The sequence below is a fragment of the Pan troglodytes genome, chromosome 9 (genome assembly GCF_028858775.2).
Source record: "Pan troglodytes isolate AG18354 chromosome 9, NHGRI_mPanTro3-v2.0_pri, whole genome shotgun sequence".
NCBI classification, from domain to species: Eukaryota; Metazoa; Chordata; class Mammalia; order Primates; family Hominidae; genus Pan; species Pan troglodytes.
This window is the reverse complement of record NC_072407.2, coordinates 125,351,191-125,368,926: the sequence shown is the minus strand read 5'-3', so window position 1 is coordinate 125,368,926 and position 17,736 is coordinate 125,351,191. Positions and strand designations below refer to the sequence as shown.

Genomic DNA, 17,736 nt, shown 5'->3' with positions numbered 1-17,736 from the left:
TGGAAACGGAGTCTCACTCTGTTGCCCAGGCTGGAGTGCAGTGGTGAGATCTCAGCTCACTGCAACCTCCACCTCCTAGGTTCAAGCAATTCTCCTGCCTCAGCCTCCCGAGTAGCTGGGACTACAGGTGTCCACCACCACACCTGGCTAATTTTTGTATTTTTAGTAGAGACAGTGTTTCTCCGTGTTGCCCAAGTTGGTGGCAAACTCCTGAGCTCAGGCAATCTGCCTGCCTCATCCTCCCAAAGTGCTAGGATTACAGGCGTGAGCCACTGCGCCCGGCTGATACATAGGTTCTTCTAATCCAAACAGTCACCACTTAAAATAACTGCCTGAACTACATCTAGGTGAAAATCCTGCCAAATTTTAAGGATATGTCCCCAAATCCAACAAAAATGAAGGTTCCACTACACACACAGACAACTCTCGAAACCAGGAATACCTTCCTAAATCTAACCAAATCTACTGTCATCCCCATCCTAGCCAGCAATGCAAGACTTTTTTTCTTCATACACACAAAGACACACACACACACACACACACACGCACATAACATTTTAAGAGTTGGGGATGGGGGTCTCACCATGGCTGAAATGCAGTGGTTATTCACAGGCACCATTATAGCCTACTAAAGCCTTGAACTCTTGGGCTCATGTGATCCTCACACCACAACCCAAGTAGCTGGGAATACAGGCCATGCCATTGCACCCGGCTCTTTTTACCATATTTTGTCCTCAGTATATATGGCAGAATCTCAAGATCAAAAGAAGGTCTCTTTTAGTTTCTTTTACATTGGAGGGAAAAGCCGACAAGCCATGACAAACTACTTTATTTATTTATTCATTTAAGATGAAGTTTCGCTCTTGTTGCCCAGGCTGGAGTGCAATGGCGCGATCTTGGCTCACTGCAACCTCCACCTCCCGGGTTCAAGCAATTCTCCCGCCTTGGCCTCCCGAGTAGCTGGGATTACAGGCATCTGCTACTACACCTGGCTAATTTTTTGTATTTTTAGTAGAGACAGCGTTTCACCATGTTGGCCAAGCTGGTCTCGAACTCCTGACCTCAGGTGACCCTCCTGCCTCACCTCAGGTGACCCTCCCGCCTCAGCCTCCCAAAGTGCTGGGATTACAGGCATTAGCCACCCCACCCCCAGCCTGACAAACTACTTTAGTTCAAGGTTAGCTCCCACCAAGCTTGCCCCATTTCCCTCTACTCTGTGAAAAGGGTAGCAGGATGAAGTACCAAACAGAAAGAACTTCTATCCCCAGCGTCCACAAAAATCCACGGAACAAAGCTCTGTATCTGCACCTGCTGAGAGAACCATGCTCAGTTGTTGCAAACAGAAAAGATAAACTCTGGAAGGCCCAAAATGCCCATCTTCTGCATAACCGATCCTACTCCTCAGTCCCCACCCCGCAAAGACACATGGCTCATCCTGTTTCTCCTGCCATTCTTCATATTGTTCCCTTCAGCTAGTCTTATGCACCCAACCTCATTCTTTTCCTGCTGTTTTCTACTACCCATCTGTATTTGTCATGGTGTCAGCCTCTTCCTTCAAGAAGTCTTCCTCTACTTCTCCAGAACTCTCTCTTTTCTAGTACAATCAGTACCACACAGCACAGTATGTTTTCCAATGGCTCCCACAGGTCTTCAATTTTTTTTTTTTTTTTTTTTGAGACAGAGTCTCACTCTGTGGCCCAGGCTGGAGTGCAGTGGCACAGTCTCGGCTCACTGCAGCCCCTGCACCCAGGTTCAAGTGATTCTCTTGCCTCAGCCTCCCAAGTAGTTGGGATTACAGGAGCCTGCCACTACACCCAGCTAATTTTTGTACTTTTAATAGAAATGGAGTTTCGCCATGTTGGCCAGGGTGGTCTCGAACTCCTGACCTCAAGTGATCCACACGCTTCGGCCTCCCAAAGTGCTGGGATTACAGGTGTGAGCCACTGTGCCCAGGTGTTCATTTCTTATACAAGCCTCCCCTCATCTTGCTTCTCAACCTCTACAACCCCTTACTCTACCTATCCTTCCCCCACACCCTCCTCAACATCACCACTATTAGCTGTTACTAGACTGAGCTCACAGAAATATTCAGTAAGTACTTACTGAATTGAAATCAATGTAATTGAACAGATTTGGAGAAGGAATTCCAGGGAAAGTGATCAATGACTCAGTTGCTCCGCACAAGAACACAAATCCATTAAGAGACAAGCCCTAGAGTCTCAAAGTAAATATGTAGGATTCGTGGTACCAATGAACAAGTGAGGACTCCCTGCCCTCCACCAGGCAAGGGGCTTGGCTCAGACACAACTTCCTGAAGCAGCAGTCCTGACCAGGGCTGTGTAGAGCTGCTCTAGGGCGCCCTGCACCAATTCTCTACGTGAGGGAAGCTCAACCTTCTCCCATTACCCAGATGCCACATTGACCTAGGCAAAAAACTAGCTGGTACAAACCACAGTCTTGTAGGTATCGATGTCTAAAGACTCTGATATGGTAGGAAATGTGACTCACTCAATGTCAATATTTCACTTCCACACAAGTGAGCCAGTTAAGGCAATCCGGTGTGGCCAAACATAAAATAAGATTGAAACGGAGTCCTGAAATATAAACCACTTAACTGTTCTCTGGCCTTTTACTATCTCCTTCTGTAGAAAGGGAGCCATAGTAATACCTACCTCAGAGAGTTTGCGTAGGGATGAAATCTGGAGGTACATGAAGTGCGCAACATAGTGGCCCGCACATGGTAAGGGCTCGATAACTATTAGCTGTTATTATTTTTATTATTTATTTCGCTGCGAGGATCGAGGGAGATGGAATGCAGCGTAAAGCCCCACGTAAACGTGTCGTGCAACATGAAGCCCCTCACCCTGAGTTGGGGAGCGGGTGGCACGCGTGGAAGCTGAATGCCACCATCCCTGGGACCAGGCGCAGCGCCCTCCAGAAGCGCCTCTGGTGACGGGCTCCTGTTCTCCCCCAGGACGTTTCCCCCAGAATGCCCCGGGGCCCTGGACGGCTCTGGAGAGGACGGGAGGGAAGGGAAGGAGACGGGCGGAACGGGGACGTACCTGCTTTCACTGCACTCCTTCCGCTCCCTCACCCTCAGCCACTTGCGGAGGAGGAAGCGTTTTCGGCGCGGGGACGCGCTGGGTGTGGAGCAGTTGGACCACGGGGTGTCCTCGTCGCTGGAGGGCGTGATCTCGATGGACGGCAGCTGCAGGAACTCCTTGCCGGGGGCCAAGACGGCGGGCAGGTCCCGGGCCAGCCCGGCCTCCAGGCTCTGCTCCTGTACGTTCTTCATGCGGCGCATCTTGAAGCGCCGGCGGCGAAGCGTGGGGGTCGACGAACTGGACCAGACCGGGCTGCCCTCGGGCGCACCCTGCGGCTCGGGCACCTGCAGGGCGGGCAGCGGCCGGTTCTCCATCATGTTGGCCGCCGGCATGGGGGCCGTCGCCTCGGCGCTCCCCCTGAGCCCTCCGCCAGCGGCCTGGTTCGCGTCTCCCTCTGGCTGTTCCCCACCCTCGGCCCGCGGCACACTCCCCAATCCTGGGGCCGAAGGAACAAGTTCCTTTCCCGGAGCGCAGCGAGGAAGGGACGCGAGGGGACGCGGCGTAGCGCGCCGCCGCCCGGAGTCTAACTTTTCGGAGCGCGCGTCCTACGGGCCGTCAGCCGCCGGCGAGGCCACCCGGGAGGGGCGGGAGCCGCCTGCCAGCCACTCGGCAGCCCTCCTGGGGCTCCCCTCGCGCGCCCGCTTGTTTTTCTTCCGCGGCGCTTCCTCGCTTGCTGGCGTCTTTGCCTTAGCGGGACTCGGCAGCCAGGGGCCCCAGGGGGCGGTGCAGCAAACTCTCAGCGGTTTGCGTTCAGCAGACCAGGTTGGGGAGCCGGCTTGGCGCTGCAGGGAGGTAGAGAGCGGGAGGAAGAGGCAGTGGTAGGAGGGAAACGGGGAGAGAGAGAGAGAGAGAGAGAGAGAGGAAGCGAGACACTGGATAAAAACAAAAAAGGAGGAGGAGGAGCGGGGGCTGGGGGCGGGGTGAGGGGGGCTATCCTGAATGGGCTAGCACTGGCAGCGACCGCTAGTGTAACTGTACACGGATTCCCTCGGGGAGGGACTCGACCTCCAAGTAAAGGCTGCTCCAATCAGCCTACTGAAATAGGATCACAAACCAAACTTTCTCAGGGCAACGATTGGCCAGGCAACTCCCATTAGTCGAACTCGGCTATTTCCTTGGGGGTGGGGGGTGCAGAGAAAGGGGAGTCAATGAATTCAGTCCTCACTCTCTCAGGCCACCCATGATACAGGGTTGAAGGAAAATGAGGAGACTTTTCAACTAGCTCTTGTCTCCTAAGAAAGGCAGTTTAAATTATTTGGGGGCGTGAGTAGTGGCACTGCAGGCCGGAGTATAATCAGAGGAGGAAAGCAAGGTTGCTGGAGGCTGCTTCCAAAATGACAAGCTGAGAAGAGGACAGTTCTCCCGTGGCGGCGTGAGCTGAGGACACCAGACATGACATACCAAGGAAAGACAGACAATAGGGTCTGAGAGACAAAGGACACAGGACCAGTAAGGAAAATGGGGCCTGAACCCTGTACATGAGCCAGCTGCCAGTACCATAGCCGCGTCCCGAGCAAAGAATGAAATGAGGAGTCGGTGAGCACCCACAAAGCAATGCATCCAACAGAGCCCCCAGGGAGTCGAGTGTACACCCCCTTACATTGCTGAGGGCTGATTCAGTTCTGCTTCAGCCTGCCATGGACTGAGTCACAGAATCCAGTATGTCCCCATGTCATGGAACCTAGGAAGTCTGGTTCAGTCCTGGTAGCATTCCAAGATGTGCTGAACCACACTCACTCTCTAGACCCAGGCCCTAAGAGATCATCAACCCTAGAACCGATCCATCCTATTTAGGCGCTCTCTGTGGGCACTGAGTCTAACCCAGCCCAGCTCCTAGAGCAGGGCTGTAGCAACCATTCTCCTCCTTCATCCCCAGCCCAATGCATTTGTCTCTTGGGTCAGTAACTGTTTTGTTTTGTTTTGTTTTTAAGAGACAAAGTCTCACTCTGTTGGCCAGGCTGGAGTGCAGTGGTGCAGTCATGGCTCACCGCAACCTTGAATTCCTAGGCTCAAGCTGTCCTCCCACCTGAGCCTCCTGAGTAGCTGGGAGTACAGGTGCGCACCACCACACACAGCTAAGTTTTATTTCTTTTTGTGGATATGAGGTCTTGCTATATTGCCCAGGCTGGTCTCAAACTCCTGGCCTCAAGTGATCTGCCCACCTTGGCCTCCCAAAGTGCTGAGATTACAGGCATGAGCCACCATGCCCAGCCTGGTCAGTAACTTTCAAAGAGATCATGAGAAGCACCCAAGAACATACCATGAAGTCCACAATCTGATCCACCCTTCTTTTCTGCCTCTCTCAGAGTCCAGTTTCCATCTGGGAGCCAATGCCCAGCTTCCGTGCCAAGACAAAAGTCACATTTCACGAGTGTCCCGAAGCTGAGGAAAATTCACATCCCTAAAGATCACAAGAATTCACTGCAAGTAAATACATCCCTGCAGTTCAGCAAGACATCAAGGATGACAGCTGGCTATGGATCTACCAAGCTCTGCAATGACACTTGTCAAGTATGGAAAAGCTCAAGGCATCCTGACATTACACAACCTTTGAGAGGCTGGGAAACCAAGGGAAATATGTCTTCCTCAGGGAGAGAGATACTGCGGCTGAAGAGCCAAGGCCAGACCCTCCCATACATGACTCCCTGGAATGTCAGCCCCCGTTTCTGAAATCCAGCCACTGGCCCTCTCAGGAGTGATTTGGTTTCACTCTACTTTAACTCCCGGACATAGCACAGAAAGCAGAAACCCCTTGCCATCAGGTGTCAGGCCTGCCAAGGTCACCTCTTCCGGCTCCAGGGATGCTGAGGAGATTGCACTGTAACTCCAAACTTCAGGATCCGGAGCTAAGCCAAGTTCCACAGAGTTTGTTCACTGCCTTGTACTTCCTCCAAGGACGAGTGTTTTGCAAGGGATCTGATAACTTCCCAGTTCAAGGAACCTGAGTTTGGGGCGGGCTCTTGACATAGAAGATGAGGGTCTCAGGGGCTTATGGGAAGAAAGGAAGCCAGGACACCACCATTCGCTTGGAGGCCAGAAACACAAAAGGATGGTCCACAAGACAGGGGCCAGAAGATTCTATGGGCAGCTTGGGAAGAGGGAGAAGAAACAAGGGAGGAAGCTTTAAGTTTGTTCTGGGCACTCTGAATTTAAGTGTATATCTCTTACAAGGAAGAAAAGCCACCAGCACCCTCTTCCCACACACTTCAGCCACTTTTCCCACTCACAGTAGATTCTGGAACTGAAATCCTATGAGATTTAATTCAAGCCTTGGGCACAGCAGTGGCTAAGAGTGATCATTTACATTTCACCCGGCCTGAGGGAAAACCTCCAAGCAGGAATCTAAAATGTTTCACTTGATTGGGAAGCAGATACCCTGAGCTCTCTTAGCCTGAACGCTGTCCTTACTCACTTGCACCTGCAGTCACTTCTTTTTTTCAAGCCATAACCTTTTTGACCGTTAAAACCCTGTTCAAAACACATCCTCCAGCCCTTTCCAGCTGTTTCTGTTGCCCATGGCTCTGGCAAGTAAGATAATAAATGAGGCACTGCTTTGAAATATGAAATGCCCTACAGCTGTGAGCCATCATTACTGTTAAGACTATAAGCTCCTTGAGAAAAGAATCAAGTTTCTCCTTCCTTTAATTCTCTCCAGTATCCTGTGCTTGTTATGTGTATGGTGACCTTTACACTTTTGGAAAGAGCTTTCATACATCACACTGTGTCTTCCCAGTGGCCTTTACAATTGATGAAAGTGGGACAGAGAGATTCAGTAGTTTATCCAAGGTCACAGATAAATGATGATGGCTAATCAATGACAAGGCCAGAATTGGAACTCATGCTTTCTGAAGCCAGTTTAGAGGCCTCCAAAAGTGTAGAGAAACAATTTCTCAAAGTAGCTGGTGCCAACATCAGAACCAAAGAGTTTTCATGCCCTGCGTCAGAATCTCAGCGATTGCACTTGCTCCCCAAGTCTCCCCACTCCCATATTTCTTCTCTCCAATATTTGGCTCTCAGCGACCGCACAGTTCTCTGTGAAACAGACCTCACCTTTGCCCCCATTCCCCGCTTCCCCAGACAGGTGGTAACCAGAACAACCCAGCCTCCCCTTTCCCCACCTGCAGCCAGGCCTCTGACTTTAAATGAAAGGAGGTCATATTACCAAGCAACTGTTGTTTATTCTCAGCTGCACAAGCTCCCTTTTCCTACAGACACAAGACACCCAACACCTGTCTATTACTTCTGGAGACTCATAAACTATTATTATTATTCAATTTCCAGGGGAAAACTTTAGTGAAACATAGTGGCTTCCAGACTAGATTTCTCCTGGGTACACATCCAAGTAAATGTGAACTGGAAGACGCTGGCACCCCAGACACCTTATTGCACCTGCTCCAGGATGCCAAGGCAGGGAACTCCCAAAGACACAGGAACGTCTCCCCACAACACTGTTGTTGCAAGACAGACAGTCCCCACTCGCAACACTGGGACACAGAGTCTCTCCCCCACACAACATTCGAACGGCCAATCCCAACGGTTGGCCCATTATGAGGGAAAGAAGCAGGCAGTGAGCATAGAAGAAGTGGAATTTGAGGCTGGCAGGGAAGCTGGAAATACGGACAGAAACGTGGATGATGCTGAGAGCAATGTTAACTGTCTTCAAACACAAAATGAAGGTTGGCCAGATTTCACTCTGCAGCTCTCATTTTGCTGCTGAGCAAGAGGAAATGCATTTCTGTAGAGTGCAGCATGGGGGATTTGGGATAGATGATAAACATTTACCGAGGGTAAGGCTGGTTAAGGACTGGCCTGAATGACTAAGACTGGGTAGAGAATGGCTTTCTCTGTAGGTCTTTTAAAGGTAACTGGAGCCTACTTAGAGGCAGTGGCAGGAAAGAGATGATCTCTTAAAGGCCCAGCCCACCCTACTACTGTGGGTCTCTAAGACCCAGATTGTTTCTTTTTAAAGTAGAAGCAATTCACTTACACCTAAAACAAAGTCTGTTCGAGCTGACCTGTTACTGGCTCAAAGGCATTTTGATCACCGGATGCTAAACACCTCCCTGAGACCCACAAATAGCTTTAATATCTTGCACTGGTGAACTAGAAATACAGGGATCAATTACCAGGATGGTGCTGAAGCAAGGAAGTGAGGGTTCGGGGGTGAAGACAAGAGAAAGAATTGGAGGGAACAACTTAAACTCCTCCCCATGGTATCTCCTTTTGTTTCTTTCACGAGTCCTCCCTTCATTTCCCCAGGGAGGGGCTCACTACTTGAAGAAAGGTCAGAGGATGCTGCACTGAATTGGTGTGGTTAGAGAAGGAGTGTGGAGGAGGAGGCCGGTGCTGGTTAAATACAACCTAAATCAAACCACAGTTGACCAACCACCACATCCAGCTTCTCCTTCCAAGGAAAAAGGGAGAAAATGCTTCAGGACTTTGATGGAGACTCAGTTTCCGAGAATAGAGCCCTGGGCAGTGCTCTCAACCTTGGGGAGTGCACAGGGTCAGCTCTTTGTTTCCAACAGCCCTCACAGGGGCCAGGGTGAGCAGTGACGTCACCTCAGGAGAAGGACTGTCACCAGATAAGCCTCCTTGGTTTAATCGCTCATCAAAAGGCTTAGGCGTCAAAGAAGAATGTTTTGCACAATATTTGGCTGCCCTTGTACTTGACGCCAAGGATACCAAGGCACAGAAGGACATCATCTCTTGTCCTCTAAATCTTGCAAGGACTTATGTGCAAACCAGGGCTGCAAAAGACTTTCTGAGGTCGCCCCACCTGTCCTTGGCTGTCCATCCCAAGGAAAGCAGGTGGCATGTGCTGGAATTTCTGCTGTTGCTTTCCTCAGAAGCATTGCAAAATATCATCAGCTTATACTAACTACCAACTAGTGATTGAGCGTGCAGATCCAAAGTCAAGCCACCTGAGTTTTGGACCTGTTTCCATCACTTATTAGCAGTTTTATTATGGTTAAGTTATTTAACTTCTCTGCAACTCAGTTTCTCATCTGTAAAATTAAGTAAATAAATAGCATCTCCTTGCTGGAGTGATTGTGAGCATTAGTGCTGTGTAGGGCACTTAGAACAGAGTTTGGCACACAGTGAGTGCTCGATAAATGTTAGCCTTTGTTATGTATAAGTTTCCTTTATAATACCCTTCGTAGGAAACAGGACTATTCTTGTTGATTTTCAACTCAGTTTAATTCTACAAGTAGTTGTTACGCTAGAACACTGTGTAAAGCTCCTTGTTCAGGAAGTCCTTGGGATATAGCTAGATAAATAAGATACACATGGTGCATTGGAGCACATGATCTCTCAAAGCAGAATTAATTAAGTGCAAAATACAAGTGCACAAGAGGTGTGACTGGAAAGATTGGTAAATTTTAACTAGAGGAAAAGAGGTAGTCCAAGCAGGTCCTATGGAGTAGTGGGTATTTAAGTTAATACTTCAAGTCAGAATTTCAATAAAAAAGAATAGGGTGTTAGCAGTTTGAATAAAAGCATTGAGGAGTGAAAACTCACAAAGAGGTTTTGAAAATAGGAAAAGATAAGTCAGAGCATAGGGTAGGACATATAGGATTAGACAATGAGGCTGGACAAACGAGGGGTCAGATTGCAGTGCAGAAGGGTTTTTGGTTGTTTGTTTGTTTTTAATTAGAGACAGGGTCTTGCTATGTTGTCCAGGCTTGTCTTGAACTTCTGGTCCAAAGGGATCCTCCTATCTCAGCCTTCCAAAGTGCTGGGATTACAGGTGCGAGCCACCACACCTAGCCTAGTGTTGAATTATAGATTTTATTCTTTAGGCAAGGGTTGCTATTCAGATTGGTTTGGGTTTGGTGGTTTTCTTTTTTTCTTTTTTTTTGGTGTTGGGGGACTGCATTACTAACCTGTATTTGAGAAGCATCAACTCTGGTGACAGCATGAAATTTGAATTGGTGAAAAAAGCAGATGGGAACCATAAAAACCAATTAGGAGACTATCATTCAATCAGCCAATATTTTTGGAATATTGACCATATGAATGGCAAATAGTTCTGGTAAGAGATGGAGAAAATCTGAAATAGGGCAGGGGAAAAATGTGGAATGAGAGGAGATGGGCAAGGAAAAGGAGGAACCTCTGGAAGAAAACCAAGAAACAGCAATCACTGGGAAGCCGAGGGGAGAAAGGAGGCGTTTATTGCATGGCTACACTAAGCCAGGCGCTGTGCTGAGTGCTTCACCCACAAAATCCCAGCTGACTCTTGCAACAACTCTGAGAAATAAATATCAAAAGCCCTATTTCAAGACGATGAGAGATTTTACAAGGTGACTTGTCCAAGTTCACACAGCTAGTAGAAGATGAAATTTCTACTTAATTTAAACAAATTTAAACAAGGGTCTCTTTGCTTTAAAACTTATACTTTTTAAAGTATACTACATTTCAAAGAGATAAATGATGCTATATCCTATAATGAAGTCAGGCAGAAGAAAGACAGAGATAATTCCATTAAATTTTGTAATTAGGTCATTGATGACCTCTGAGACAACAATTTCAGTAGAGTGGTCAGAGAAGAAATGAGATTACTATGGGTTGAAGAGTAGTTAGGGAATGAATTAATGGAAGCTGCAAGATTAGACTGCCCTTTCCAGAAATTAGTCAGCAAAAAGAATGAGGGACATCTATTCTCAAATAGTTTTTGAGCATCTACTAAGTGTTAAACATCCTTCTAATGCCTAGAGTTAGACTGTGAAAAGTTACTTGTGGTTGGAGTGGGAGCAAAAGGAGAGAGAGAAGAGAAGAGGAGAGAGGAGGGGAGTGGAGGGGAGAAGAAAGGAGAGGAGAGGGAACATTTGGGGTTGGGGATAAGGTTTTTTTTTCTTTTAATCTGTGTGTGTGTGTGTGTGTCTTATTGTTGGTAGATGTTATGTTTTAGAGGAACAAAATGTGACTGTATGATTATGCCATTTACAATGGAGTTCTGCCTATATCTGCTAAGAAAATTGGAGCTTCGTGGTGTACCTGGTAATCTAGCAAATCAATCAAAAAGTATTTAATCTTCCCAGACTCTAAGCATACCTTAATAGTGAGTAGTGTGAAGTTTCTGAAAAGTTTATGAAAAATGATTATTGCTTCCTACAAATATTTTTTGAATGCCTATCAAAGATGACTCTGGCCTCAGTTGCTTCAAATCTGGGGGAAGGGAGGAAGGAGCAGAAAACCAGTCCAAGAACTACAATTTGGTAAATTTACTTCAAGAGAAATGTGTACCAAATGCAGTGTGAACACGAGGGAGAAGGATCCTGATCCAGAGAGAATTTCACAGAGAAGACAGTACCTGGTCAAGGTTTGAACGTGAGCAGAGGCATTTTCCATGTTGAACAAGGGGGTCATATTTCCAGCAGAAGACCCACATGTGCAGAGGCATTGAGGCATAAAAGAAAGCATGGTTTGATCGCTTCTCGGCCTTTTGGCTGAGGTCAAGTGTAGAAAGCATGGTGTGTTATTGGAATTACAAAAAGAACATTTGGAGCATAATGAATGTAATGAAAAAGTTTTAAAAACTAGAAAACAGTTGCCTGGTTTGTTCTGATAGGACAGCATGTTTGCCAAACACCAGAGAAATATTAGCCTTTACATATTATGTCAAGCAAAAAATTGGAATTACTTTTTATGACACAGGAAGACGCTGAAGACGACTAGGCTGTATGGAGGATTTTCATTGGTGGTCCCTGTAATCCAACTCTGGACAACCATTCCTACTGTACCCTGAGAGGTTTATCTTTCTGCAAACAATGCATCTTGAGGCAGTAACTGTAAACAATTCACCTCTATGCAATTCTGCACTTGGTGCGAACTCTTGCCTCAATGAAATTCACACTGTGGGATGTTCCCACTTTTCAGGAATAGTCCGTTTCCTCTACCCTGCTGCACTGCACCCCAGAACTGGCCCTAGTGGCAAGCACCCCTGCTTGTATCCCCCCCACATCCCTCTCCTAGAAATGGAGACTCAGGGCCACTATGCTCACATTTTTGCCTCAAACCAGTGACTACATGGCATTTTAATACTCTGAAATTGAAATTGAGGGATGAGTTATGCTAGGTAATCTACAACGTCTTTTTGTAGCTTTCAGGGTCTATCAGCTGGAAAGGTCTACTTTGCTTTAAGCAATCCTGATGTATGAAAATACAGATTTAAAAAATATCTGAGTCTGGCATGATCCTTCATATAATTCAAATCATTTGTTTTACAGAAAAGATTTATTAGAATACATTGTTTCTTAAAATGTATGAAATTTTAATTCAATGATAAACTTGAATAAGGCACACTCAGATGAGGAAGTCATTTGTTGCATAACTTTGGGTGCCCAAATAGACATGAAACATGTCACCTTTTCCAGGAAACGAAACAACTTCATTTTCTATGCCCTCAACCACTCCCTGGATGTAAGCAGATACCTCTGGAAGATATATTAATTCTGTCTGACAGTTGGAAATTTTTATAAGCAGTAAAAATATCACCTTCTTCAGGTGACAGAATTATAGCCTGGAAGAAGAATTAGCTATTTCATCCCATGCACATCCTTCTTCTACTCTATCTCACTCAGGTTCATAGATGAGAAACTGAGGCATGGGCAAGATAAATCTTAGACCAAGATCACAAAGCTGGAGCTGAAACTGTTTTATGTGAATCAAACATCTTTCAGTCAAGCGTTACCTTAATTACTTCTAGTATTATTTTGGACATAATATTTTGACCTCTGAAAATAATTAAAAAACAAACTGCACAGAGGAGTCCTAACAGTCAGTCTGCATTTGTTGGCAAACATTCTGTGCGCATCTAATTCCCTCATAAGCCCACACAGAGCAAGAAGTTAATCAAACACAAATACCTCACTAGAACTAATCCCAACATGTGGACGTGTAGATTTGCATAAAAGGTATAGAATGGTTACTGGCATTTGGGGAGGCCTTTTTGCTTTACATAAACAGGACTCCTGCATGTGGGAAATTACCCTAATACATTTTACTTGATTGATATACAACTTTGCAAGAACATCACTACGTACTAAAAGTATATCTGTAAACAATTAACTTACGTGGTCTTGCCCTTTCACTTTAAAGCAAATACATGATACCTAGGACTTGAACCACATGAAAAATCTGCTTCAGTCAGGTATAGATTAGAAATGTTTCAGTGTCCTGAAAATTTTCAGATTCACCTAAGATTTCATGAGCAAGGCACTATATTTTGTTATTTAAGTCTCATAATAATCCTGTGAGGTAAGTGTTATTTTTTCCCATTGTAGTGATGAGGAAACTCAGGCTCAGAGAGATGAAGAACTGCAGAGGTCAAGATTTAAACCCAGGTATTCTGAATCCCAAACCAGTGTTTTCTCCACTTCACTATTGCTCTCTTTTGACTTTCTGTAAAATACACATTCAGACTAGTTCTCCCTGTCATCGTTTGTGAAGACATGTAGTTGATTTGCAATTTGGGAGATTAATTAATTTGGAGTTGCAATTCAGCAAACCAATACCCTTTGTTTCCTTATTTAATTCAGTCAGTTTCTATCTGTTCCCTAAATTTCCTTGGGAGTTTGTATCGAAAGAGAAAAAAAACGCACTATCCCAAATATTTAGCAGAACTCCCTTGAAATAAATTATTATATTAGCAACATATTCTTTTCATGGCATATTCAGGCCACATAATCAGTTTCTCATTTGCCATTAATAATGTAGGTGGACCTCTACTTTATCATTTTTACCCAAGTGTCTTTAATACCTCTTACCTGTTAAGAAGTCTACCTGTAGATCTGAGATGAGTCATCAGGGATCGGTAAGTCCTGGTGCTTCCTGGTTCCATTATCGAGGACTGCAGACTCAAGGCTCCAAGCAGGCACTTTGGACCGCAGAGGAGAAAACTGCAGAGCCTAAGTCTCCACTATGTTCATTTGCTTAAAATGAGGTTTGCCATCCTCTGTTGCAATAGTAGCTTAGTAAACAATAAAAGACCTTTAAAAGTAGCCTTTCCGTGGTCTTAAGATTCTAGTTTAGCTTCCACAGGTAGATCTAACTTGTTTCCAGAATGTAGTCAGGCAATGGTTTAAATCTTACTAGCCAGAACAAAGTCTTCCTTTTTGAAGGCTTGTTCACATGATCATTCCGTGCAAGTTTGCTACCTATGCAGGACCTTGGACCTTGGAACAAGGACACTGGGTTCCATTCCCACCATAATAAAATCTCCCCAGCTTAACTCAAAGAACAGCCAGTCAGCACTCATTGGCCCCATATGTCCTTCAGGCAGAGGCCCACTAGGGTACTGAAAATCTAGTCTACTGCTTTGCTTCCTTTTTCTTGCTCCCTCTCTCTCTTTCTCTTTCTCATTCACACACACACACACACACACACACACACACACACACACTTAGAAATTCCCCGACTCCCTTCTTGCACCAGACACTGGTTTTTTTGTTTTGTTTTGTTGTTGTTGTTGTTTTAAGAGACAGGGTCTCTGTCACCTAGGCTGGAGTGCAGTAGCACAATCATAGTTTACTGCAGCCTCGAACTCCTGGCCTCAGGCAATCCTCCTGCCTCAGCCTACAAAGTAGCTTGGACTAGAGACATGTGCCACCACAGCCGGCTAATTTTTATTATTTGTTGTAGACACAGGGTCTGGCTCTGTTGCCCAGGCTGGTCTTGAACTCCTGGTCCAAAGCAATCCTTTAGCCTTGGCCTCCCTAAGTGCTGGCAGTACAGGCATGAACCACCATGCCCAGCAGATGCTGTCAATCCAAAAATAAATGATGAGTTCCCTTCTGTGGAGGTGGTAAAGCCCAGAGTGAACCTGTTGGGGACAGTATCACTATGAGTTTGAGACCAGACACCCTCTGTGGTCACTTGCAAGTGTAAGACTCTAGAGCATTCCACAGTTCCCAAGTTCTATATGTAGCAAGTCTCTGTCTGCTCTTGCTCTTCAAGTTGTCCTTTTATGATGTCTTTTCCTTCTGTTCTCCTTTGAGAATGTCCTCAATATTCATTTATTAATCAATCTTCACTAGCATAAAAAAATCTCAAAGCAGTTTACCCACATCTCTTTCCAATGCATCATTTCCCACCTTGTATCACAATTAGTGATGTGCATGTTCCTCCCACCCTAAGACTATGACTGCCATCCACACAGGATTTATGTCCCATTCATCGTTGTTGTGTGTTACCAAGCTCACTGCTCCAGACTGAGCACTTACGTTTATGCTCAGTAAGTGTCTATGAATGAAAAAATGATGGTGGAGGGACAGGGGAGGACAAGGAACAGGGCTGGGAGGTTTGAAGAGGCACCTAGTGCAATTATTTCCCAGCCTGGAAGTCTCTAGAAGTTGTTCTTCTGCCACAATGCCCTTCTGCAGAGAAGAAAACTGAAGAATATCATCTGCTTCAGTCCTGCCATTTTCCTAGGGGCAGCTCTGACTGTGGTCACAATATTCCCTAGATTATCATATCACACTAAGCCAACACCACAGAGGAGGTCTCAGGAGAAGTAACCTGGGACTCTAATGCCCTTTGCCCAGAACATTCACTCCTGATTAACTAAAGTTCAGGTTTTTTAGGTAAAGGTGTTTGGACTATGAATCGTTGGGGCGCAATTAAATGAAGGAACAGGAATGTACTTGGAAAAAACAGCTTATCTATCAACTCTTAAGAAAATACCCTGAGTCGGAGTTCAGTCAATCCTCTTTCTCCTACTGGTAAGGCCCCCAGCTTAACCATCCCTGAGAGAGGGGATTTCATCCTACTCTCTTTCAAAGATCTCCAGATGGGCAAATCTTCCAACTCCCCTTGGGAAACCCTGACAGACTTGTGTTCTCGTGCTGCCCAGCTCTCCAGAAAAATAACCATCCTCTTCCACGGTTTTCCGTTTGAAGGATGTCTGCAAGTCCTGATTAGAAGGCTGACGTTAAGCCATCATTTTATTTCCCCAAAATGTCTGTTTACTCCATTTGAGTTTCAAAGTAGAAAAGTACCTTAGAGAAAGAAAGCCAGCTTCCACATTTTATATATAAAATAGTTAGGGCATAGTGGTTCATTCCTATAATCCCAGCACTTCGGGAGGCCAAGGTGGGAGGGCTGCTGGAGGACAGGAGTTTGAGACCAGCCTGGGCAACATAGCAAGACCTGATCTCTACAAAAAATAATTTTAAAAATTAGCCAGGCGTAGAGGCATGCGCCTGTGGCCACAGCTACAGGTTGCTCACTGCAACCTCCACCTCCTAGGTTCAAGTGATCTTATGACTCAGCCTCCCAAGTAGCTGGAATTATAGGCACACACTACCACACCAGACTAATTTTTATATTTTTCGTACAGACAGGGTTTCTTCATGTTGTCCAGGCTGGTCTTGAACTCCTGACCTCAAGTGGCCCGCCCACCTTGGCCTCCCAAAGTGCTGGGATTACAGGCGTGGGCCATTGCGCCCAGCTTGTTTGTTTGTTTTATTGAAATATGATAGGTGTGCATATTTTGGGGGTATGTGTGATCATTTACTACATTTGTATAATTTGTAAAGATCAATGCTGATGCCAGAGCTTATGTTCTCACGTGATTTGCTTGGTCTCCCCCAGCGTGGAGTGATTTCAGACTTTCATGTCAACATCTCAGTCCTAAGTTAGTACCTAATTTGATAAGTCCTGAATGCACCTATACTACACAATGATTGCATGTGCCTGTACAAAATACCATTACACATTCTTTTTTTCTTTTTTCTTTGAAACGGAGTCTCACTCTGTCACCCAGGCTAGAGTGCAATGGCGTGATCTCGGCTCACCGCAACCTCTGCCTCCCAGGTTAAAGTGATTCTCCTGCCTCAGTCCCCTGAGTAGCTGGGATTACAGGCACACACCACCACGTCCAGCTAATTTTTGTATTTTTAGTAGAGACGGGGTTTCACCATGTTGGCCAGAATGGTCTTGAACTCCCGACCTCGTGGTCCGCCCATTTCGGCCTCCGAAAGCGCTGGGATTACAGGCTTAAGCCACCGCACCCTGCCTACACATTCTTAATATCCGTCACATGACCTGTTTGAGATTAATGTACCCTTGCACTTCATTGATAGTTACTTCGTCTCCCATAAGTGAATTACAAGGGTTCTGGATTTAGAAAATCTGAGTTCAAATCCTGGATTCACCACTTATTAGCAAGTTCATTCATCTCTCAGTGCCTCAGTTAACCAATGTGAAAAATCAGATTAATAATAATAGTGCCCATCTCAAGGGCTTATTGTGGAAGATAAACAGATAATACACATAAAGCACTTAGCTCAGTCACTAGCACATAGCACATGCTAAAAAAAAAAGTCCATGGTTACTTCATTTTTATGTCTGCAATCATGTGTATAGTCATCACACTTTCATCACTAATGTAATGACATCCATTCAGGCAGCAAGTTATGCCTGGCTACAGGGACTCATCACACAGCCACCATAGGGCACTATAAAACTCTACCTTTTCTAAACAGTGCCACACAGGCTGCATTTATGAAATCCAATTATCATTTCAGTAGCTCCCTACTCATACACACAGAAAAACATGAATAAAGACTGAGGTCAAGTTAATAGCTTAAAATAGAGGTTTATTTATTTTAAGACCTGTGGAGTAGCAGGG

At 45.8% G+C, this 17,736-nt stretch overlaps 1 protein-coding gene across 8 annotated transcripts in view; it reads right to left on the bottom strand.

The window, feature by feature from the left end:
* GRAMD1B (GRAM domain containing 1B) overlaps positions 1 to 17,736 on the bottom strand; it is a 263,268-nt gene that overhangs the window by 187,310 nt on the left and 58,222 nt on the right. For 4 of the 8 annotated variants that reach the window (XM_016922185.4, XM_054662796.2, XM_063784584.1 and 1 more), the window contains exon 1: positions 3,063 to 3,977. The exons of 2 other annotated variants lie outside the window; for them this stretch is intronic. In XM_016922185.4, the coding sequence (XP_016777674.3) occupies positions 3,063 to 3,436 (374 nt within the window). In that variant the 5' untranslated portion in view covers positions 3,437 to 3,977. Of the gene's footprint in view, positions 1 to 3,062; positions 3,978 to 13,873; positions 14,166 to 17,736 lie in introns of those variants that run through there. 2 more of the 8 variants (XM_016922183.4, XM_016922187.3) reach the window with 2 other exon arrangements.